At 39.3% G+C, this 25,670-nt stretch overlaps 1 protein-coding gene across 1 annotated transcript in view; it reads left to right on the plus strand.

Moving 5' to 3' along the window:
• Positions 1-25,670, plus strand: part of GLP2R (glucagon like peptide 2 receptor) — a 49,327-nt gene that overhangs the window by 2,796 nt on the left and 20,861 nt on the right. The window contains exons 2-8 of the mRNA XM_032199813.1: positions 2,476-2,569; positions 11,976-12,080; positions 13,537-13,662; positions 17,801-17,903; positions 18,168-18,324; positions 20,092-20,251; positions 25,402-25,462. Of these exons, the coding sequence (XP_032055704.1) occupies positions 2,476-2,569; positions 11,976-12,080; positions 13,537-13,662; positions 17,801-17,903; positions 18,168-18,324; positions 20,092-20,251; positions 25,402-25,462 (806 nt within the window). The remainder of the gene's footprint in view (positions 1-2,475; positions 2,570-11,975; positions 12,081-13,536; positions 13,663-17,800; positions 17,904-18,167; positions 18,325-20,091; positions 20,252-25,401; positions 25,463-25,670) is intronic.

Raw genomic sequence — 25,670 nt, forward strand, 5'->3', positions numbered from 1 at the left:
ACCAATCATCTCACAGACATTTACATCAATAGTGACCGGGTATTGAATATCTGACTCTGCTTATTGTTTTGCAGAGAATGACAATTGCATTAGGAAAGGAAATGAATCTGCACTTATACTTAATCAGTTCCTCCATCTTATTAACTGAGTTTCTTCATGCCAGCTTCTCAACTCTTTCTCTAGTAATGGAACCAAACAAGCAGCCAGGTCGCCATTATATGGCTTTTTCTGTTTCCTTAGCTGTTTAATGCATTTGTTTATTAGAAACAGAAGTGCTATCTCTTAAATCAAGCAGTCTTTTCCACAAGTGCGTCATCTTCTATTTGCCTCTTTGAATGAGGTTCACTGACCCAGGAGTGTACAAAGAATCTCCCCATGCTTTCAGCATTTTGAGACCCACATGAGGGAAATGTCAAGATATTTATTTTGGAAACATGCATTCCTTTCTCATAGCTGATGTAAATATTCTCTCCTTATCTTACAAACCCATCAACTGAAGAATAATTATAGTCTTTCTACTCCCTGGAATTTAAAGCACAGTGTCTGGAAATTAGCTGAGCTTCTCAAAGCAGAGCAGAGAGCAGGCAACATCTTACATAGCAAAAATATGCATAGGGTGTGGTCTCATATAACAAGTAGCTAATATTCACCAATGTTCTTGTTTGAAAGTAAATAAATACAATATTATTTATTTTCCAACAAACTTAGCTTCAAAGAATAAGGTACAGGTGCCAGTCCTTGGTACATCACCTAGCTCAGACAAGCCCAATACAAAAGCACAGATGTGAAAGGCAGTTTCCAAAAAGGGGGTAGTCCAGACAAAAGGAAATGGATTTTCCCTGGTGAGCTAAGAAATATTGTTTGGTGTAAGGATAATTGCTTTTTTGAAAATTTGTACTTAACCCACTATCCAAATTTTGAGACCACTTCTCAAGTATTGTGTTCAGATTTGGGCCACATGCTCCAAGGAACCCACTGAGTTGCTGGAATGTGTTCTGAGAAGAGCAACAAAGCTGGTGAAGGGACTGGAAAACAAGACATATGAGGAGTAGCTGAGGGAACTGGGGTTGGTTAGTCTTGAGAAGAGGAGGCTGAGAGGAGACCTCATCTCTCTCTACAACTGCTTGAAAGGAGGCTGGAGCAAGGTAGAGGCTGGTTTCTTTTCTCAAGGGACAAGTGGCAGAATGCAAGACAACCACCTCAAGTTGCCCCAGGAAAATCTTAGATTAGATGTCAGGTGGAACAGGCTGCCTAAGGAAGTGGTACAGTTGCCATCCTTGGAGATATTTAAGAGATATATGGATGTGACACTCAGGGATATGGTTTAATGGTAGTATTGGTTGGTGGGTGGACCTGATGATCTACTGGGTCTTCTACAATCTAAATGATTCTACAATTTTGTTATTTAATGTGGTTCTGCAGCTTCTATGCTGTCCATATAAATGAAACTATGTTCTCTCATGCAGCCCACCAGGATTTGTACATCAAAGTGCTCATTTAGGGAAAGGAACAGCCAAGAGGACCAGATGGGGTCTTGACATTGCAGAAGGGTTGATTTTCCAGGCACTAAGAGGGGAAAGTGCAGAATTCACTGTCACCAAACTGAATAAATCCAAAGTTGAGCCTATACTACACTACAATAGTAAAAGAGAAATTGGTTTTGAAGTGCTCCTCTTTCTATTCTCTTTAAGCAAACCACATAAAAGTAGTTATTCCAGATTATATTCTCCAGAAATCTAACTTTTCAGAGGAGACAGTAAAACTGTACCATCTCTAGGCAAAGAGGATAAGATAACTAAGATGAATGATTGAGTGTTTTTCAAAATGCTTAGGAAAATAAAAGTGTCTATAGCACAGTTGCAGGTGTTGGAGGAAGAAGTGTCTGTTGAAGTGCTCAGGTGGAGCACAAAATGCATTGCAGAATAGATAACAGCAGCTAAATATTATTGTTTGTTTATTATACTTTCAAATTATTACTGAAGTACTGAAGTAAGGTTGATTATCTTTAAAAAAGCTGTAACAATAAACAGCCCTCAAAACTGTTATAAATCAGATTCATAAATTAGTCTAGCAAAAACAGAAACATAAATAAGAAACCTACATGAGAACGGTTAGCTGACTTTGGCATAAAGTGATTGTAAAAGGCTTGGAAAAACTGAAGAAGTTTTGAAGATCAGCACACATTTTCTACAGTGGAGGAATTGTCTTTTTTTCTTTTTTTGGTGGTGGTGGTTTCTATGGTAACAGAGTACCATGGCAATACATTTCTTGCTCAGGCAAAGAAAACAACTAATGAAATTTCAGTAAGAGTCTCCTAGAGAAGGAAGGCCTTTTTCTCCCTGCTTACCTAACTTGTCTCCATTCTCCTACCCTCTCCTCTCCTCTGTTCATAAATTTGTTACAATGGAAGGAAACTACCTCAGTAAAACACCACAAGGCTCTGATTTTCCTCATGTAAGGTGTTCTTACTCACAGGCCAAAGCATCTCTGCTGGAAAAAACAACTACTGGATGGAACAAATATAAACAAGAATGCTTGAAAATGCTACAGGAATCAACTGTAGATGCTGGTAAGGAAACAAGCAGAACAATCAAAAAATGTGTTAAGTAACATTGCTGAATATGCAAAATTCAAATTATTTTACTTGCTTTGCACAACCGTGTGCCTCTAAATGTAAATTCTAAATGTAAACAGTCAGCCGTAACTAGACCTACAGACATGCAGTCATGAAGTTAATGGCTGTTTTTGTCCTGAAATATATTACGTTTTTATATATAAAACCAGATCATATACTGAAAAGAACTACTGAACAGCTGGTCCTGAGCTACCATTATGATATGTCACAGAATACACAGTCAAGAAATGGCTGCTACCCATTACTTGGATGAAACACATCATTTAGTTGAAGGAAACCTATGTTCACTCCCCTTTTCAGCCTGAAGGAAAGTCAAAACAATATTCCTGGAAACTGTAATAGCCATAAGACAACAGGTCATCAAGGGAAAATGAGATGACTCCCATTTCTCATTTAGAAACTAAGCCATAGCAGACAAAAACACAAAACAAATGAGGTAAAGCATAGTCTGTTTTTTGCCTAGTCAAGGCACCTGGGGCCTGCTCTCTTCTCACAGGACTGCTTATGCTTTTTGCAGTAATGTAATTAGGTTAATAAACTAAGGCACAGTAAACAGGTTGCCCCATGATCACCTGGCACCTGTAACCTTTAGCTTGCAGTTCCTTATATATTCTCCCAACTCTGTAACTCGGATTCTTAGCTCAAGAGCAGAATAGGTTCAGAGGACAGTGTCTTCTCCTGAAAAGTGGCAGAGGGAGGACCTGAGTCCATGTCTCCTACCTCTGTGTGTGAGCTCTTTATTTATTTTTTTTAATTATTTTTTATATTTTTTTTATTATTATTTATGCTCTTTAGCAAAAGGGGAGCTCATAATCTGCAATTATTTTACACTAAAAGTATAAGTTCTGCTCAGCTAGGTGTCTGTCTTCAGGAGAGGATGACACAGGCTCTGTCTGAGTAGTGAGTAGTTGGAGAAGTTCCAACTCCTCTCCTCTCCTCTCCTCTCCTCTCCTCTCCTCTCCTCTCCTCTCCTCTCCTCTCCTCTCCTCTCCTCTCCTCTCCTCTCCTCTCCTCTCCTCTCCTCTCCTCTCCTCTACCTCTCCTATTTTGTGTCCCTCACGAGATATTGGTGAAATGAATGACAAAAATGCAGCTATAGATGTTAACAACTATGCAAGGCAAATAAAGTCACAAGTTCAGCCTCAAAAAATATTATGGAACTATTAAGAATGCAAATATTGCCCTTGTATTTTAGCAGAAGCAGGCCATAAAGTTTCTGGTGAGATAGCCCACAGCTGTATTTGTTGTTCTCTATATTCTTCTTCCCACCCAAGATTCTCAAAGTATTGCTGAGTGTTATGGAAAATGAACCAGGATATATTCTTCTACCATGGATGGGCAGCAAGCTTTAATGTTGAGAGAAGAGAATTTCAACTTACCCTGGAAAAAAAGACAAAAGGACAGAAAATAACCAAGAAACTAGTGCAGTCATTAATGCATTTTATTTTATCTTACTCTAACATGACTGAACTATTTCACTTCTGCATTTTAAAGTGGTGTATCTTAACCTTAAGTCCTGTGAGTGACATGACATCTTAAAAATGACTGAGTTTTTCTGAGAGATTGTAAGCTCTCTATCCTCTAGTTCCCCAGGTTCACTATCAGAGAAGTTTATAGTTTTCTGTGCTGAAAATTGGTGTAAGAGCAGTCATGAAAAGTAGAATATTTTCCATTTATCAGCTAAAACTATGTGACATGTACAAACACAGTGGCATGTACAAACACAATTCACATACCTGGAATCTGTTACATTTGGACAACAGAGGCCCCAGGCTGATTTTGAATAACACCCTTAGTTCATAATGAAGCGTGTAGTACCTACTGCTGTTTTGTACATCCAGGGAAGGACAGCAGCTATTTCTGCACTGTGCACCAAACACTGCACTGTGAATGCACAAAGTTTATGTTAAATCTAAATAATTTCTGTCTAGAACACAGGTCTCTATATGATGGGATTGGTATCCACTCCACACAGAATGAGCCTGTGTGATTGCAGGTTGTGAGAAACACTCTGTAGCCAATAACTTAGGCTCAGGTGAGGATCTCAGTGAAGTAGTAATTTATTCACGATTGCAATGGCGGGCGCCCCACAAGCAGGAGAGAGCGCATCTACTAGTTCCAAAACACAGTTTATATACCTTTTGATGGCAGGACCCTCCCTTGTTTCCCCACTGAGTGGATAATCCAGATTCACAATCTATCTGATGCTTCACAAACAATGCATGGCCTTCAGTCGCTGGCCTGTTAAATTTCAAATTTCTTTTGACATTTTTACTGCTTGAAGTGGTAATGTTTCTTCACTTATCTGACTTGACTTGACACCGTGATTTTCACCTAATTGTCCTAAGGAGTCTGATTGTCTGCATTTTACAAGGTCGCCTGCTAAACTTTCTTATCACTGTAAGCATATCTCAGTACCACATTCCCTCCTTCTAAACAATGTAACTCTGCAAAAACAACATTTCTATTCCCACAATTCCCCCCTTTTCTTTTTTTTTATAAACTGTTGATTTTTGCAAAAACTGTTTTTATTTTTATTTATTTATTTATTTATTTATTTTAAGTGTAATTTGGTAAATATTTTTCTCTTCTTCACTTTCTTTGCTCTCCATTTCCTCTAATATCATTTTATCTGAGTAGGGTGGTGGATCTATGGTCATTTGTTTCAATAATGCGGTTTCCATTAACCACTGGACAAGTCCCCTTACACAGGGAATAATGCAACAGCCAATAGCCGTCAAAACTCCTGCTACTACAATCAAGGATGTAAATATGGACATTACCATTCCTTTCCATTTACCAAACCAAGATTTCAACCATCCTGTAATGGAAGTGTCTGCTCCCGAATTTTCTGCCAATTCATTGGCAAGGGTGGTAAACCCTTGCAATGCTCTTGTTACTGTGCCATCCGGGGCAGTATTGTTAGGGATAAAAGTACAACAATGGTTGCCCAGCATCACGCATACACCACCCTTCTCCATGAACATCATATCTATTGCTATCCTGTTTTCCCAAGCCATTTTGCTGATGGCATCTAGTTGTTCAGCGATTCCTCTCATCGCATCCTTGGTATAATTGATGAATCTCTGCTGATTATAATAGAAATAATTAATCTAATCCACATTTTTATTGATTGTTACCCACCAGAACAGTAACTCAAACCCTGCAGCAATTTAATTTCTGGCTTTATGTTCATCCGGAACTCCTCTAGGTACCCCAATAGAATCTATGTATACTCTATCATCAAATGATATTCCTAAGCCTCTTTTACTTCTTCTGGGTATTTGTGATGTTTCTCTTTCAAATGCCAGGATGAAGGGTATAGCTAATTGAACAAGTGCACAAGTGCCTTCCCAATTAGATGGTAGGGTGGACCGTAAGATCTTCCCTCCACCGTACCACCAGAGATCTGCCCTGGGGATCTCTAGTCTTGAGCAGTTTCCCATCAAGTCCTTGGTAGCACAAGGCAAATTCTCCCAGATGCCAGGTAGCACTCACACCCTGCCGTGAGAGGCAAGCTGTATGGTTACCTATAGCTGTAGAGAATGCAGGGGGAACAGTGATATTGCTATCATGCAAGGAACAGCAAAGAGAGACTTACAGGCCTCATTTCCCCAGGCAGTCTTTTCTTGGTACAGTGCAATCATACATCGCATCCCTTGGGAGTCTTCGGTTCACCCCCATGGGAAGGGCACTATCTGGGCAATGGGTCATCCCGAGGCACAAGCATAGCAGTAGCTACGGTTGAGACTCTGGACAGTATATTTGACCCATTCTATCCAGGCATTCATATCCCCATACCCTGTTCGAATCTCAAATGTTTGAACTGCCACATTTCAGAGGGCCTCCTGTTTTCTCTCCTGTTTTCTCCTTGAGTTTCTCCCTTTCTCTGATGGCAATAGAGGATCATTTCCATACAGCTATTCTCAATCTGGCTGTTGGGTCTCTCCCAGTTATTTGTTCTGTCTGCTCAATTGTCGTTGGGCATTTAAATCTCCACAAGCTAACACCTCACAAACATCAAACGTGGCAGATTGTGGTACACAACCCTCTGTCACAGTCACCCATATTTTGATGGGGTATCCCGTTTTTGCTATTATTTGGTCATGCCTTTTCCAAGTTGCCAATTGACCGAGGCCTTCTCTGAGGCCTAGAATCACTAAAAACAAAATTAGTAATCAATTTTTCCCTGTCATTATTTTTAAACCTTAGGTTTCCAAATAATTATCAATACAAAGAATAAGATGTACACTACTACTATAACAACCCCCCCTTGGGAGCACTGCAATTTGCTATAGGTCTGTCCTTTCTCTCAATCACAAGTCACACTCGTTAGTTACCTGTGAAAATAAAAGGTTAGTTTACAATTGTAAGCTCTTATCCTGCTCAGAGTCCACTATGAGATTTTTCTCTTCAATTTCAACTTCCAACAAGTCTTTTGTAGGAACAGCTTCCCAGGTACTAGCATCGACGGATGCCTTCACTCGAGTATAGTGAGTCCAACCTTTTTCCGCAGTTCTTACGGCTGTTTCAGTGGTCAGTAATTGTCCTTCCTATTCAGGCTGGAGTTGACTCTTGCCAGGTCCGAATCAGGACCCGGTTTCCTGGGTGATGGTGGTGAATGGGAAATTCCAAAGGTGGGGTTTGAGCCAACAACCCACAGGTCCTGAGAGATGACAAAGAAGAGGACAACCCCAGAATACAGTTCTTAAGAAAACTCTCTTATTTTGAATTGTGGTATCTCATCCCTTTTGCCCAGATAGGGCAATCTGAACAGCATCTCATATGGTGAAATTCCTATATCCTTTCTTGGTGCTGTTTAAACCTGTAGGAGTAAGCATTTTACCCAAGGAAGTTGGGTTTCTAACACTAGTTTAGTTAATTGCTTCTTTAATGTCTGATTCATTCGCTCCACCTTCCCAGAAGAGGAGGGGTGCCAGGGGCTGTGAAAATCCCACTCAATCTCTAAGGCCTGCTTTAACCCTTGCAGTAAAGCTTACACCCATCTAGTCATGTGGTCAATTAGGACAAACAAGTAACTCAGTAAAGTTTACCTGTATACTTTGGAAATGTCAAACCCCTGGCTCCCGTCCCCCTCTAGATGGGTTACAGAAGACCTTTTTATTTACCTTTTGACATATGGTACATCCTCTACATACGTGCTTCCCTAAAGTGTATATTCCTACACAGACATACTTTCTTAGCACAACATCACACATTGCTTGCACCTCCCAATGACTCTTCTGATGTAAAACAGTTAATATTTGCCTCATTATCACTTTATTCAGCATTTCTCTCCCATCAAGGAGTATTGATTTTCCTTCAGACTTCATGGCTCCTGATTCCTTAAAAAAATCTTTCTTTTAAAACTTTTTAGTTCTTTCTTAATTTTCAACAATTCCCTGAATCCTCTCTGCATTTATTCTTTGTTTTCCTTCAGACATTAGATGCCTTAAATACCTGACTTCTCTTTCTCCATATTGTAATTTATTTTTCAATACTCCCAAGCCCTGCTTTCCCAGAAAGTTGAATAGCTTGTTAGTAGCTTTCTTCACAACTCTTTTCTCCTGTCCTGACAATAGAAAACGATCCACATATTTGTTAACATTAATACCTCCTTGGGAGGTTGTAATTGCTCCAAATTTTTTTTTTTTTTTTTCTTTTTTTTTTAGAACTTACCCAAACGGATAGGTGGCCCTATAAACCCCTGAGGTAAAATTGTCCACCTGTATTGTTGCTTCCGCCCCCATTTCAGGGTCTTTCCAGTCAGAGGTGAATATACGTTTGCTCTCAGGGCCAGAGAGCACTCCATTAATAACGCTGTTATTCCAGTCTAACAATTTCCTATTTGAATGCCCAATTTAATCATCAAATCCCTTCCCAACAAGTTAGTCCCTGCCTTGGGTACATACAATAATTACCCAGTGATCATTTTATCCCCTAGTCTCAGCTTGGTATCCCCCCAAAGTGGCACTGTTATCCCAGCCCCTTCTGCCCCCATCACTTTTTAGGGTTTCATTAGTTAATTTAATCCCTGATACTTTACAAGCCAGTAATGACCTAGCTGCCCCAGTGTATTGGGTTTGATGGCAAGGTTCGGGGGGTGTGAGGGGTGTGGGGGTGGGAAACTGCAGTGGCAGCCCCCGTGAGAAAAACCCAGAAGCCTCCCCGTGGCAGATAAGGGACAATTTCATCTGGCCCCAAAGAGGCCCACTGCTGCCCAGAGCCAAGTCATGAGCAATACAGTCCGTGCCTCTGTGAGAGCACATCCACGAAAACAAACAAACAAAGAAACAAACAAATACCTGCTGCTCAACAGCAGTTGGGAGAGTGAGAAACCCCCCCGCAGACACCAAAGTCAGTGCAGAAGGAGGCGGAGGAGGCGCTCCAGGCACTGGAGCCGAAGCCCCCCTGCGGCCGCTGGAGAGGCCCCTGGTGGAGCAGGCTGTTCCCCCCTCCCCGATGCTTGGGAAACTGAATAAACACCACAGCAAATATGCAAATATACCAAAACTTCTAGACTGTTACTTAGATAATGCCTACATCCTCTTTCCCTGCTCATGCAACTTCAAACAGCTCTGTTAAATACTACATGCCACACCTTTAACACCTTCAGCAACCCTTTTAACACTTCCTTCATCTTTCTCCAGCCTGTACTTTTCTAATACCAGCACCAAAGGCTCAGTCAGGGTCCAACTTAATTCCATACCTTTTCTCTCCAAGATACTGAAACAACATATCAATATAGTATATTTCATCCCATTTTCCTTCTTTCCTCCTTCTTCCACTCCAGATATTCCTATTCGAAGTTGCCAGCCTGGCCACACTTAAAACATCTTATGAAAGCCTGTCCCTGCTAGGATTTGGGCCACAACACAGGCAGCCTTCTTTACCTGCCATTCCTTCATCTCTCTTCCTCTCCTTTCCATCCTGGCCCTGACTCCCCCTGAAGATTTTCTTCATCTTTCTCCAACCCTCTGCCTCACTACCCGCTGCACTGTCAATACCATTAGTTTCGATCTCTTTTTTTTTTTTCTCCTTCTTATCTCCCCTCCAGACACACACCTCCAGGGCCTCCCGCAGGAGGGTCCCCCAGTGACTGTTCACTACATCCCCCCACCTTCTGAAGCATTTTCTGCGTATTTTGCCAGGCTTTAATCACACAATGAACTTTCAAGAGCCCTTGGGATACCAGGTCCTTGGGACTCATCCCCGAGTACTTTCTCATTCTGACCCCAAGTCTCTCATATGATTTCTGTGTTGCACACTATTATTATTTCAGCCAGGATTGGCAAGTGGGTATTTCTGCCCTGCCGGTATTACCCCTGGTCCTGGAGGATGAGCTCTTTCCCATTCTTGTATAGCAGCTCTCCTCCTGATCATTCCCATTTCTTTCCCTATAAACAACATACTTATAGACATAATTCCCTCCCCCAAGAGTATAAATAAGGTCGTAGGAACTGGTCTAATTGTTCAGGTAGGCTGTTGGGGTCCTTGAATAAAGACTTCCTCTCCTTCTTAAAAGTCCTAACCTCTCTGCTGGTAAGGAGGGGGGAGAGGGGGTAGTTCACCTAAGAGGATACACAGTTAGTGTTAGTACTGTTAGTATCAGGGAAGGCAAAATTCTCAATATATCTTCTACCTTGTTCTAATTCTTGCCGGAGCCTAGAGTACGATCCTTCTTTAGGGACAGTGTTAATTACAGTCCCTGTCTCCCTTCCTGGAGTGACTGCTGCTGCCACCAGTTCAATATTAAGATTATAGGGAGCATAACTTGGCTCCTTCTCTGAAAAAGGAATCTTATTGTTTACACATAAATTTAAAGCCTGAATTTTCATCAGACCCGTATTTTGGCCAAAATACTGCTGTTTCCTTAATTGGTTCTTTTGTCCAGACTGATACACAATATTTAACCCTTTTTTTTTTTTTTTTAATTATTTTTCTTTTACAATCCCTCTAATTTTGGGATTATGTTTCCAATTTCTTATCATTCTTCAGGAAGAACTATTAGTAGGCACTCCCCCAGGGATATCTCCCTGTCTCCTGGAACTCATATTTTCCCATTTTTCCTAACCCTCGCCAGTATGTGCTACAGAAATTTCCCTTCTGCAGTGTACCACACACCAACGTACTGAAAAATGGGGGTGTACCGCAAAGCACTTCCCCATGCAAGCGTTACCGCACACCTATGAGTTTACCAGATTCCCTGGAACTCGCACTTCCCATCTTTCCTAACCCTCGCCAGTATGTGCTACAGAAATTTCCCTTCTGCAGTGTACCACACACCAACGTACTGAAAGATGGGGGTGTACCGCCAAGCACTTCCCCGTGCCAGCGTTACCGCACACCTGAGTTTACCAGATTCCCTGGTGTACTTTCAAGCACTGCCCCATGCAAGGATTACCGTACACCAGATTCCCCTGGTGTAGTGCCAGCACTTCCCCGTGCAAGGGCTTACCATACACCAGATCACCCGACCCCCAAGGCAATACTTAATATTTCTTACCTTGGTCTGTGCACAGAGTTACCGGATCGATTCTTAAAAACCTGGAGTGCCTACCTTCTTCCTTTCCCCACTACTTCACGGATCCTGCCTCTTTAACCAGTCTCGGGCCCTCTGTCAGCTTTCTGCAGAACCGCCACCGTCGATGCACAGGACCGCTGAAATCAGCGGGGCATGCCTTCCTGCTGCTGCGGTGGTGGAGCTCCCCAGTAGGTGACTGGATCCCAGACGAGCCCCCAAATTGTGAGAAACACTCTGTAGCCAATAACTTAGGCTCAGGTGAGGATCTCAGTGAAGTAGTAATTTATTCGCGATTGCAATGGCGGGTGCCCCACAAGCAGAAGAGAGCGCATCTACTAGTTCCAAAACACAGTTTATATACCTTTTGATGGCAGGACCCTCCCCTGTTTCCCCACTGAGTGGATAATCCAGATTCACAATCTATCTGATGCTTCACAAACAATGCATGGCCTTCAGTCGCCGGCCTGTTAAATTTCAAATTTCTTTTGACATTTTTACTGCTTGAAGTGGTAATGTTTCTTCACTTATCTGACTTGACTTGACACCGTGATTTTCACCTAATTGTCCTAAGGAGTCTGATTGTCTGCATTTTACAAGGTCGCCTGCTAAACTTTCTTATCACTGTAAGCATATCTCAGTACCACATTCCCTCCTTCTAAACAATGTAACTCTGCAAAAACAACATTTCTATTCCCACACAGGTTACTCAGTATTCATTGTTTTTCATGATTATCCATTTCCTAATTTTTTTTAAAAATATTTATTTCACAGAATCACAGAATCACAGTGATTCTTGGTATTTTCTTTTCTCCCCAGGAATACATTGCAATGGAACATTTGATCAGTTTGTTTGCTGGCCTTACTCACCCCCGGGAAATGTCTCTGTTCCCTGTCCTTCATATTTGCCATGGTTGGAAAATGGTAACGTGAATGTAATAACTTTTCTTGGAATGTATGTTGGGAATCCAGATATAGGACAGATGGTTCTGGTCTATTTTGTTCCTGGCTCTTGAATCACAAGGCGCAAATTCACAGTAAGGTTCCTGCATAACCACTTTGAGGATGAGTTTATCAAGTGTGACCAAACTTCTCCCTAATGCTGATGCATAAGAACTGAGAATGTATTTTTTCTTCTCTCCCACTTTGTGTGTCAGATTGGTCAGTTTAATGCCTAGAGAGCTAACCTGGCAACAGAATGGGACCATATCACAGCAGAGCAATTTCTCAGGAAGTTGGTCTGTAACTAACACAGACCTTAAGATTCCTCCTGATCTGACCTTATCTGGAATTCCAGGATCCTTTTTTTTTTTTTTTTTTCTTTTTTTTAAATTAAAAACAAACAAAAAACACCACCAAAAAAACATCTTGTATAAATTATGTCCTTCAAGAAAACCTTCCTCTCTGTGCAGTGTGCCAGATTGCCAGTAAAAGTGGAAAAGCCATTTTCTGCCTGGGGAACCTGTTTCAACTCCACTACTTGTTAGACCACACAAACTACACTGGGCACGGACAGCAATCCTGCCACAAAGCTCCTGCTGTCAGAGCAATGTGTGCTCTAAAAACAGTTCTCTCAATTCCAGTTATTCTAAATAAAATGAGATATTCTGGTGGTTGCTCCAACACATTTTATATATATTTATTATATTTATAATTAAACACTTGTGAATTCAAGAATGAATGAAAAAGCTCAGGTCTGATTAGAAATCATCTAATGATTTAGGAAGGCATCTGTTGAAGACAATCTTAAAATGAGGTCAAGAGGCTAAGAGAGAAAACATGGAGAAAATGTGGAGACACTGAAAAACAAACATCAGCCAGAATCTCCATACCATTTTTCTGATGTTATGGGCAAATTCTAATTTAGTATAAACTACAATACACTGAAAGCCAAGAAAGTTCCAGCTGCTGATAGGGTCCCAAAGCGCGTAAATAAAACATCAACCACAGGTGCTTTGAAATTCAAAAGAAAGATAATTCCCCAGTTAAGCCACAGTCATCTTCATATAATTTTTGCAGCACAGCATAGGCAGTGTTGACGGAACTTAGGAACATAGTGAGGAAAAAGAATTAAAATGAAACGTGGGCTTATCTTTTGGATGGAGTAACCATGTTTTTTGTAATGATTGAGTATATATTGGGAACTGATTTTTGCAATATTATGTTCCAACTTTCTTCTGTGTAAATATTAAAAATATATTGTCAAAAACAAAGTAGAAGATGTGGGTGTTTTTGGTGTTTTTATTTGATTTTTATTTATTTATTTATTTATTTATTTTTAGGTACTATTGCTATGGTATGAGGGAGAAATCCTTGAAATGTGCATGAAAAATTATATCTTTATTTTGACCTTTCAGACTAAACCTCTGTTTACTTTCAGGAAGTGCAGGAAATGTATACAGAGTCTGCTTGGATGAAGGAATTTGGCAAACAAAGGAAAACTCCACAGACATTTGGCGTGATAGTTCAGAATGTTCTGAGGAAAATCATTTCAGAAAAAAAGTAAGTATGATGTTTTATATTATGGTTTAATACTTTAATCTTCTTAATCCCTTCTTGAATAACTGATAAAACATTCCTATTGAATACCTGCAAAAGATATTCACATTTTATTTAGATTACCAAGTAGGAAACCTGCTTAGAAGAAGCAGAAGAGGAAAGATTAAGGAGGATTCCTGCTTTAGATGAAACAAATTATTTTCTGTTCAATCCACTGTTCACATGTGCTGAATTCCTCCTAATAAAAGGGAAGGGAAGGGAAGGGAAGGGAAGGGAAGGGAAGGGAAGGGAAGGGAAGGGAAGGGAAGGGAAGGGAAGGGAAGGGAAGGGAAGGGAAGGGAAGGGAAGGGAAGGGAAGGGAAGGGAAGGGAAGGGAAGGGAAGGGAAGGGAAGGGAAGGGAAGGGAAGGGAAGGGAAGGGAAGGGAAGGGAAGGGAAGGGAAGAACCCTGTGACTTTCCTAGCAAGTAGCTTAATCTCAGAGGACCCCTGTTCTGCCGAAGTCAGGCAGCTTCATTCCCCACGGCCTCCTGAGCTTTTTGGTACTTAATGAGATGTTAACTGGTCAACTGAAAAAGTTTGAAAAGCAAACCCTTATTTTCCATTTGCCTGGAATTTCACCTCATAATCTAGCTGGCAGCAGACTGGAGGATTTAACATAACACAAATTCCATCCTGCTTGATACAGCATACAGCCCCAGCACTGGGCTTTGACAGAATGGGAAATTACTATCCCGGGCTGAATATAGAGCATAGTGGAAATACCTTGACAACACTCAGCTCTTAGTAGTGAAGATAAAATTAAAATATTTACTAATCAGCTTTGGGTTTTGAAGCTGGGAATCATCCTTACTACCTCTGTGTTTGCAAAGAAGCCTGGCTGCATGTTCTCTGTGAGAAAACACTTTGCAACTGCATATGCTCGCTTTCAGTTTTCATGTCATGTTTTAAGCAAAAAGGAGTTCAAACAGGAACCCAGGGGTCAATCCTGCTGCCTGCTTGCCCAACCATGCAATGACGTGCAACAAATGCAGCAGAATTTCAGATAACAATAAAGTATACAGTTTACCTCATTTCAGTTTCTTGTAACTTCTTTTGCCATAAAGTTCAGCTTTACTGATGTCAAAATAAAGTCTCCTAGATGAACACTATTACCGTTGAATGCTTTATAATTCACCTTTTGTTACTTTGGTGAGCACTTTAATTTTTTATTAATTTACTGACTATATTATTAATTAAGAATTTATTGATCATATTATTTATTGATTACTTTATTAAGCACTGCTATTTCAGGATCCACATGTTACCAAGATCTTAGTAAGCTATAGTGAGTATATGGATTTCCAACCTCACAGTTTATTCAAGTGCAATAAAATTCCATGAGTACTGAGGGCTTTCCATTGTCTATTGACTGTTCTGGATTGTAACTTGTGGGCAGAAAATTACCACATTAAGTCATCATGTGTGAGGTTTCTCTGAAGGCTTTCCAATCAATCCTAAATGTGGATGTTAAGCATAACATGCCAACATACCAGAGCTAGTATCCACCCACAATGGATTATTCACCCTGATTTCATATACTTTGGTTTTGAAAAAATGTCATAGCCAAGGTGATAACTCACCCTATTTCTTAGGTTCTTGCCTGTTTGAATCTTCTCATAGAGCTGAGTATGGCCATGCACCCACATTGTTCTTCCTGGGCACTTGCACTCCTTCCAAGAGAGTTTCTAGCAGCAGGCACAGCTCACTCTGCTATCCAGATAGTACTTATTAGCATAAATTCATCAGAGACAACTAACTGGCAGGAAGAGAGTGTTAAAATCTCTGGCTGAACAAGTAGATAGTTCATATAGGAAACAGAAAAAACACTAAGGAAAAGAGACAAGTTCCAAGAAAATCTTTGTAGGGCAGATGTGGATTATGAAAATAACATATTCTGCATCTCCATGTCCTCTCTGTAGAGAAGCTTTTATTGAACTAGAAAAGCAAAATGAACATATGAGAAGCAAATACACAAAGAAAAAAATATAGCAGGAACAAATATCAAAAGAAGCGCTTCCCTTCTTTCTCTGAGGTCTTGCTCATGGCATAGAATCATAGAATCATAGAATGGTTTGGATTGGAAGGAATCTTAATGATCATCTAATTCTATCCTCCCTGCCCCATGGGCAGGGACACCTTCTACTCAACCAGATTGCTCAAAGCCCCATCCAGCCTGGACCCTAGTTTCCAGGGTCTTAATTTTTTCCCTTTTTAAAAATAGAGGTTATGTTTTCTCTTCTAGTAGTAGGAACTTCACTAGACTGACACGACTTCTCAGATATGATGGTGTGAGATGTAGCAACTACATACGCCAGTTCCCTCAGGACCCATGGATGTATCTCATCAGGTTTCATGGACTTATGCACCTTTAGGTTCCTTAGCTGGTCTCAAGCCTGATCTTCTCTTACAGCGGACAGTTCAGCATTCTTCCAGTCCCTGAATTTGCCTTCTGGGGCCTAGGCTATGTGGCTGGAGCTCTTGTCAGTGAAGACTGAGGCAAAAAAGTCAGTAAGTATCTAAGCCTTCTCCATATCCTGTGTGACTGGGTCCCCTGTTTCCTTCTAGAGAGGGCCCACAATTTCTCTAGCCTTCCTTTTATCGCTGATGTACCTATAGAAGCCTTTCTTCTTGCCCTTGATGTCTCTGGCCAAATTTAATTCTAAAAGGGCTTTGGCTTTCCTAACCTGATCCCTGACTGTCCAGGCAATATCTCTGTATCCCTTCCAGGGCATCTGTCCTTGCTTCCACCCTCTGTAGGCATCCTCTTTCTGCTTGAATTTGGTCAGGAGCTCCTTGTTTCTCCACATAGGCCTCTTGGTGTTTTTCCCCAACTTCCTCTTTGTTGGGATACATCTCTCCTGAGTTTGGAGGAGGTAATCCTTGAATATTAACCAGCTTTCTCGGGCCCCTCTTCCCTCCAGGGCTTTGTTCCATGGTATGATACCAAGCACATCCCTGAACAGGCCAAAGTCAGCTCTCAAAGTCCAGAGTACCAAGTTTGCTGTGCTCCCTCCTTGATGTCTTCTGAATAAAGAACTCCCCAAATTCATGATCTCTGCAGCTGAGGCTGCCCTTGAGTTTCAAATTCCCCACCAGTCCCTCTTTGCTGGTGAGAATGATGTCCAGCATAACATCTCTCCTCATTGGATCCTCTATCATCTGAAGAAGGAAGTTGTCATCAATGCATTTCAGGAACCTCCTGGATATGCCCTGCTGTGCTGTCCCTCCAACAGATACTGTGGTGTTTGAAGTCCTGCATGAGGAAAAGGACTTGAGGATGCGAGGCTCCTTCTATCTGGCTACAGGGGGCCTCATCTGCTTGGTCTTCTTGATCAAGTGGCACGCAGCACTCTCCCTGATAATGTTCCCTATCCCTACAATCCCTTTAATGCTGTCCCATCAGCTCTGTCAGCTCCTCATCTAACCACAGGCAGAGCTGTACACACTCCAGAAGCTCATTAACATAGAGGGCAATGTCCCTTCCTCACCTCTTCTCTCTGTCCTTCCTAAAGAGCCAGTATCTTTCCATCTTTCCATCCATTCTTGGGATCTGTCCCACCATGTCTCAAAGACATTCAAAGACATGCTAGTAAACAATAATTAAATCATTCTGTTTGTTGTGAAAGAAACGTTCATGGCAGAAGTCAGTCTATTTCAATGACTCAGACACAGCTGACTCTGAAAACTGTGCACACAGGACTGTTATGTAGCTGTGTCCTCAGGCCACACAAATAATAATTGCATTTGATTGCACAGGTGGAGTCAGGTAACTCTGCAACTATTAAACCAGTAGGATCCTTTTGTTGCAAGTAGTCGTGGCAATGACTAGCTGTAATTAAGACTCATGATGGTGTTTGTGCAAGATCTTTCTGGAAATTAGACCTTGAGTTCATTCTAATTTGAAAAGAAACTAAGGCTGTTCTCCATTTTTGTCTTTCCTGGAACGATTTCATGAGGATGTGCAGGGAACAGACACCAGAAACCCTCCCTGGCTATGCTGCAACACAAAGTTGGACTCAAAGTTTTCTAAGCTGTGTTCTTGCCCTGCTTACCTGCCTGCATGTATTGTATAGATACATTATCTTTCTTTTTTGTTCCTAGGAAGAAGAACATCAATTACTTACTACACTACAGCTGTTGTACACTACAGGATATTATTTTTCTCTCATCTCACTTGTATTAGCTCTCCTTATACTTTCTTTGCTCAGGTTAGTACAAATTTGCATGCATTTTTAAATTATAGACCACAGTATGCACAGTCTTGTTTTCATATATTTGAGTTTAACTTCTGATACAAATTTATGGGTTTTTGTTTGTTTGTTTGTTTGTTTTTTCTAATAATAAGCCTTACAAAGGTAATTCCTAATTAAAATCCATTAATGGCAGCAATATGACTATAACAGTATTTAGTTGTTGTTGCTATTGTTTTAATTAAATGTATTCCAAAGGACTGATATATTTTCTTCCTACAGAAAACTTCACTGCACAAGAAACTACATCCATATGAATTTATTTGTGTCTTTTATCTTGCGTGCCACAGCAGTTCTTATAAAAGACACTGTAGTTCACAATATTTACTCCAAAAGACCAAATGATGAAGCTGGATGGATATTATACCTCAGTCCTGAGGTAACTTTTTAGTTCGTTGCTAATAGTGAATGTGTGCTGTCAGTAGACATAACAGTTATGGTTTCAGAAGTTTGCCATGTGGCATCAACATTTCAGGTATTTGTTAGTTGATATTCAAATGCTAAAACTTTAGTGATAAAGCTTAGGGTAATCTGAAAAAAAAAAACACCTGTTTTGATAAATTATAAAATATTGATTTTATTATAAAGGTTTGTATAGAAAAGAAAAAAAAAAAGAATAAATATATATATTTAGAGACCTACATAAGCAAAACAATTTTATTACATCTGTAGTTTTAGGAGGAAATCTATACATTTATTTTGCACTTTCATATTATATTTATTTGCTCTAGATAAGCATAGCACAATGCAATGCACACAAATCTTACTTGTGAGCAATGTTATCAAACTATGTACTTGCACTGAAAGTAAGAGGAAAATGTACTTTAAAGGCTTTCTGGAGTAGGAAAATATTCTAATTTTCTTACACTTCTATACATAATGGAATAACAATGTCTTTCATTGCCACCACTGTGGATATATTACACTTTTATGATGTATCTATATAGTTTGCCCATGTTAGCAAGCTAAATTACCTGTAAGATATTTATCACTTCCTAGCACAGGACTTCTGCTTGGAGACAATTGACTTAATAGCTCATCAGTAAATCTTACATGTATGATATGCAGGTCATGACAAAGAGCACATACCACAGCGTACACTGTCAATATCCTATCTCAATTATCATCTCTTCTCAAACTTTGTGGCCATCCAATATAGAAACCTTCAAACAGTTACACTCCCTTCCAACCTCTCTCTAGTAACACACAGAGTTTCAGAAGTACTACAAGTTTTGTTTCTCCTCATTTCCTCTTAAAAGTACTGAATGCGGCTTGATTAATCTCAGATTAATTCAGTAAGTCCTTTCTGGTTATTGGTACATAAGTTTGGAATATGTTCGGATGAATCATATAATCATACAGTATCTTGAGCTGGAAAGGACCCACAAGGATCATCTAGTCCAACTCCTGGATCCACAAAGGACCACTCAAAAATCAGACCGAATGTCTAAGATTGTTGTCCAAATCCTTCTTGAACTTCAGCAGGTTTGGTGCCATGACCACTTTCCTGGGGAGCCTGTTTCAATGTCTGACCACCCTCTCAATGAAGAACCTTTTCCTAATATCCAACCTGAAACTGCCCTGATACAGCTCCATGCTGTTCCCTTGGGTCTCAGGACCCAAGGTCACCAGAGGGATCACTGGTCACCAGAGAGAAGAGATCAGCACCTCCCCTCTGCTTCCCCTCATAAGGAAGCTGTAGATCACAATGAATTTGAAATTGTAACCAGAAATTAATCAGAGTAAGTATTGAACACAAGAGCCAGTGTAGTGTCATTTTCTCCTGACCTACTTGTGTACTAGCAACACTTTTCTACAGAGTATAATTCATGAAATGAATACTCCTCAATTCTTCCCCTTGCTCTTAGTGTCAACCCCTGACATGAACAGGAGCCGCTCTGCCTTCAGCTCCTTTTTCCTCCAAAGAGCCATACACAGTCTAACTGTATCACAGGTTCTTTACTCTCAGAAAGCCCAGATCTCCCAAAATAACAGCAGCTCAGTATCTTGAAAGATATCTGACTGAAATACATATGTACCAAAACCACATGCTGGTTTTAAAATGGTTGCTAAACTAACATAAATAAAACAGGATTTGTCAGAGTTTTTATACATTACAATGATGACTGGTCTTTCATTCCTACAGATTTTAATAATTTGCAGGACTGTCCAGTTTTTCATGCATTACTTTGCTGGGGCAAATTATTTTTGGCTGTTGGTAGAAGGAACTTATCTCCATACATTATTGATTACTGCTGTACTCTCTGAAAGGCGACTGCTACAGACATATATTGTGATAGGATGGGGTAAGTACCTAACAATTTCAAAGTTCTTGATTCTGTGGCATTTTTTGTAAGTTATTGGTGGATATTTTGTAATGAAGAGAGAAAAAAAATGACTTTTTTGTTGTTTTGAAGTCAGCAATTGTTAATAAAAGTATATTAGAACTGACACACTAGCTGCAGGTTTGACCTGCAGGTACAGAAAATGGGTTAAATGTTTTATAAGATAAAATAGCTTAATAAACAGAATGAGAATAAATTTTTACTATATTTGACCATTTTTTCTGTCATTGCTGAATATTAAAGCACTATCAGCACCTTCACTTTCTTCCTTTGTAATAGAGCACCTACATGGTGAAGACGTCTGTACATTAAGCAATTGGCTTTTATATATCTACCTTGCTATCTCAACAAGTTCTTCAACTTCTAAAGTATGCTTTAAATTAGAGGACAGTGTGAAACTCTATATGATATGGGTCCTATATTTCAGGCATATTTTAATGGAATAAAGACAATGTAAAGTTAGTTACAAACATTTGAACAATTTTGTGTAAATTGTACTCTTTTTCTTTTTGTATGAGAGGTGTGTGTAATCTGATAGTTGTATTTGTTGCTCACTCAGAGAACATAATAATGGACAAAACTATTTGCGTGGACAAAGGGGAAAGTCAAGGCTTCCTAATTCCCAATTGTCATCTAAGATCTACCTGTACAACTTGCAAGTCTTGTAAGGCTTTAAATTAAGATAAAAAATGTACTTTTAGACAATACTTGGGTTTGGTGCAAGAGTTATTGATTCATATTCAGTGGCCTGACTTGAGGAGGATGGTAGGATGAAATGCCATATGAATAGCTTCTGACCATATAACTTTTATCAATGTATAGTTTTACAAGCTTGTTCACTAATACCCTTATATTTTCTAAAATTGCATTAAAAAAAAAAAAAAAGAAAAAGAAAAAGTGATTAGACTATGGTGGATGATTACATAGTTATAAATAAATTATTCCATATTTGCTCTGCTGTTCTGCATGCTAAAATTATCAACCCAGGATAAAGAGGAAAATTTTAAAGATATGTTTAAACTCAAAAATAAATGAAGCAAAAGTCAGCTAAGACTAAAGTTACACTGATTACAGTTGGAATGAAGAAACATCTACATGTTTAAAATAATTTTTTGTTGATTGTTACTAAGACTGTAGAAAATTCCTTGTCAATTTGACAATAGTTCATGTTCTAGCTGTCTTAAAGTTGTACAAAGTTATTTCACAGATAATTCTGAGATTTTAATTGGATAGGATCTAAACCAAATGGACCACTGGAAGAAATTATTAGAATTAAGTGAATTTTAGATAAGGTCATTCTTCATACCTTTATAGCTGTATTTATTAAATAAACTGCATTTATTGAATGAGAACAATTGCTGTAGAAAATACCAACACTTTGAGAAAGATCTGAAACAGGGCTTCAGCATCAAATATACCACACGGGAAATCTATAAAAAAATATATATATATATATACTAAATAAATTCAAAAATGTAATTTAAAAGCTTGTTGAAGTAAGTGTGTCGATTAACTCAAAATTATTTTATTCAATTTAATTCAAAATTATCTCACTGTGTAACATATCCTGACATTTTGATGTCAGATCAGAAAGAAGCTTTAACAAAAATCACTGCTTTCAATTCAGGAAGAATGTACAATGGGGAAAGGCAAGTTTTATTACATACTTGGAAGAAACTTTTTTTTTTCCTTTTCTTTTTCCACCTCTGAAAGAGAAATATTGTTATACTCTTCAATATAAATTTGTTTAACTTCATTAGATTAACATGATTAAAAACTTGTTGGAAATAGGTAGTTAATACTTATGATGAAGATTATTATTATTATTTACTGTACTGATTATTTACTCATCAATCATTTGGAACACAGTGCCTCAAAGTAAACGCCAGATACTCAAATGCAGTTTTTCCAGGTCCCAAGGCAGATGTGAAATTTCATATAAGCAATCCTTTTGTAACAAATTCACTCACACATTTGATCTGAGATGGATATGTGCAAATATTCCAACATATTACAGCTCAGATTTGGTGATGAAACCTAGGTACATACAGAGACATCTCTGTGCATGTTTTCTCGAGAGTTCATAGGGCACATAGAAAACAGAAACAGAAATATTAAAGACCTGCATTTTGGTATCTGGATAGAAATTTGCTGCTTAGAATTGTCTCAGAAAATTGGTCTTGCTCCAGAAAAAGTCTAGTTTCTGAGGGTAAATGATCATAACAATAAAGCAGATAAAAAAGATTCCTGCCATCTTCTCTCCATAATCAATGAGGAGTCCCAAATACTCTCAACCAATTTCCTTGTGCTTACAGGGAAATCAAGTAGTTAATATTAAAAATAAATAAACAAGTCTTTCCTTATTATCTAACCATGAAGTCCAGCTCTATATGATTAAAGCAGAATTCTATTTATTTTTTTTTTTTTTCTATTCCTGTGCCATCTCCCAAACTCTGTTGTTCTCTGGTCCCCCAGTATGATTTTTGCTTTGTTTTTTTGAGGCCCATGCTCTAAGTACTGTTTCACTTAAGAGTTCCTGTGAGTTCTTAAAATCAGGTAGAATTTAAATCTTCAAATTTAGTCTACCTTATACAGAGTGAGATTTATTTTATATTATGAAGTTAAACTTAGGTAACTAATATCTAGACTCTTCCTAGAATTAAAAGGAAAAGAGAAGTACCTTTAAAAAATGAATTTTAATGCTTAAGAGAAGTAGGATATTCTCTTAATCTTTTCATGTGTGTAACTCTAGATATAGTCAAATAAGAACTTGTATTTCCTAAAGAACCCTTTTCTCTGGCCTTACCTGTATCCATCCAGAATGCTGCTATGAAGATTATTTTTCAGGGTTGAAATTTTTAACATGCTATCCAGTTTTTGGCATATTTCCTTTTCCTCTTTTAGTTATTCCTCTTCAGAAATTAACTACTTCCCTTCTTTTTCATGCTTGTTCCCATCCTTCTTTATCTATAAAAATTTTCTGTCAAACGATAACACCACTCTTCAATGTCCACTGGCATATAACTTCTGGGCTGTCTCCTTTATTGCACTTTATACTTTTGAGGTTCATTCTCACCATTCATTACTTGATTTCTCTGTTCTGTCTTACATTCCTCTTTAAAGATCCCGGTGCTATGATAGCTTTTAAAGTTTATGGTTCTGGCACACCAAGACCACTGTCTTTCATGCTGATTAGTGTTCTCTCATTGCTGCCTCTTTCTTTCCACCTCTCTGAATGCCATTGCACTGATCACCAGCTCACTGGCAGGTTTTGTTACTTGAACAACTGCAATAGGACAAGTCTGTTAAGAAATCTGATTACCAATGTAAGAGTATAAGAATTATCTATTTGTAAGTTCCCCTCAATTGTTCTCATTCCCATGTCATCATCACTGATTTCATAATGGCTTTCTTCCACTATTTTGCTGTTTCTTATTTATATTTATTAGAATTACTCCTAAGACAGGAGATCTGGTCCTTCACTTCTTACAAACATTTGAGCCAGCAGCATGCTTACACTTGCAGCTGCACACACCTCCTCAGCTAATCCCCAGGAACTGCACTTGATAATGTCCATTCATCCTCCCTGGCATCATCTTTCCCCACTGGAAAACTCCATATTCCCCTGTACATGTCATCTCCCTTCCCAAGTAGTCCATGCCCTGATTGTTCTCTCAGACCTACCTTCTACAACAAAATAAACTTACATCTAAGTGAGATGGTTTCTATCTCCATCCCCATATTAGCCATGCAGAGGTCTATTTTCACAAAAACATGGACTGGCTGAGGCAAGAAGGGACCTCTGGAGGTCACATGGTCCAACCTCCCTGGCTCAAGCAGGGAGACCTAGAGCCTGTTGTCCAAGACCATGCCCATGACAGATTTTGAATAACTCCAAGGTGGGACACTCTTCAGCCTCTCTGGGCAACCCATGCCACTGCTTTGTCACCATCAAAGTCAGTAAGCGTTCCTGATGTTTAGATGGAGCCTCCAGATTTTCAGTTTGTGCCTATTGCTCTAGTCCTGTCACTGGGCGCCATTGAAAATAGCCTGTCCCCATCCTCTCTGTACTCTCCCTTCAGGTCTTACAGACTTATAAGACCTCCCCTCGAAGGCTTTTTTTCTCCAGACTGAACAAACCCACCTCTTTCAGCCTTTCCTCCAGTCCCTTCAGCATCTTTGTGACCCTCCAGTGCACTCTTACTACTATTTTCGTGTCTCTCTTGCACTGGGGTACTCGGCACTGGACACAGTACTCCAAGTGTGGCCTCACCAGTACAGAGTATTACCTCTGAGAGTATTTTGTATCCAACCCTTTCTACACACTGCTCCCTCCATTCCAGCTCTCCTCACAGCCTTAGCTAGCATTCCCAGACTCATGAATAGTCCTTGTTCTGACTCATATCTCCTCTTCATTCCACCAGATAATCTGTCCTGTGTTGTTGAGCTGAGAATCCAGCTGAATAGATGCCTTTTGTAGTTCACATTGCCTTGTGCTTGAAGCTTGTACTTGCACATTTATAGGCCACTGGAACAGTGTAGTAATACTTAATTCAATATTTTTTTCACTCTGTGGTCTATGATCTCCAGGAGGGGGGCAACAATAGGGGAATGGGGACCATGGATTAACTTTAAGGTGTCCATGAAAGGTAAGTCAGAAAAACAAGCTTTTGTTAGTTGTGTTAACTAACCAGATAGAATTCTGTCTCCACTGAAAATTGTTTAAGGTTCAACAAATGAAAAATGTTAATAACCAGTACTTTAGGTAGTCTGTGATGCCTCAAGTGCGGATTCTTCTGAAATCTCATGGCCAGGGACTTAGAAGATTAAGACTAGTCAGGAGTGTATGTAGCCGTGTATCTTTGTGTGTATATATATATTCCAGTGGTGACAATTTCTATACTGAAAACAGGATATTCAACTGTAGAATGAAATTCCTTATTGTCTTTAAGCTCCAAATGGGGAAATACAAGAACAGGTTGATTTTTGTACAACATCTAAATGGAGTACTGAAAACCACATGTCTTTGCACCACACACAGTTGTAGTGTATCTTTATTTTATATGAATCATTCTGTAAGCTTGGCTGTAATCAACTCCTTTTCTTTCCAGTTGTTCCTATTCTGTTTGTGGGCCCGTGGGGAATAAGCAGATCAAAATTGGAGAACACGGGGTAGGTTACTAAAGGAAAAATGTCTTAGAATACAGGTTTTCAGTTGTGTTTATTTATTTATTTATTTATTATTTATTTTTTATTTTATTTTATTTTATTTATTCTGGAAACCTTTGACCGTAATTGACACTGGTGTTGACAACTGGATTATAAGGGTTATATTAAGATTATACTACACATATTAATACTTGTTAGATTTTCTAGGTTC

Source organism: Aythya fuligula, chromosome 18 (assembly GCF_009819795.1).
Source record: "Aythya fuligula isolate bAytFul2 chromosome 18, bAytFul2.pri, whole genome shotgun sequence".
NCBI lineage: Eukaryota > Metazoa > Chordata > Aves > Anseriformes > Anatidae > Aythya > Aythya fuligula.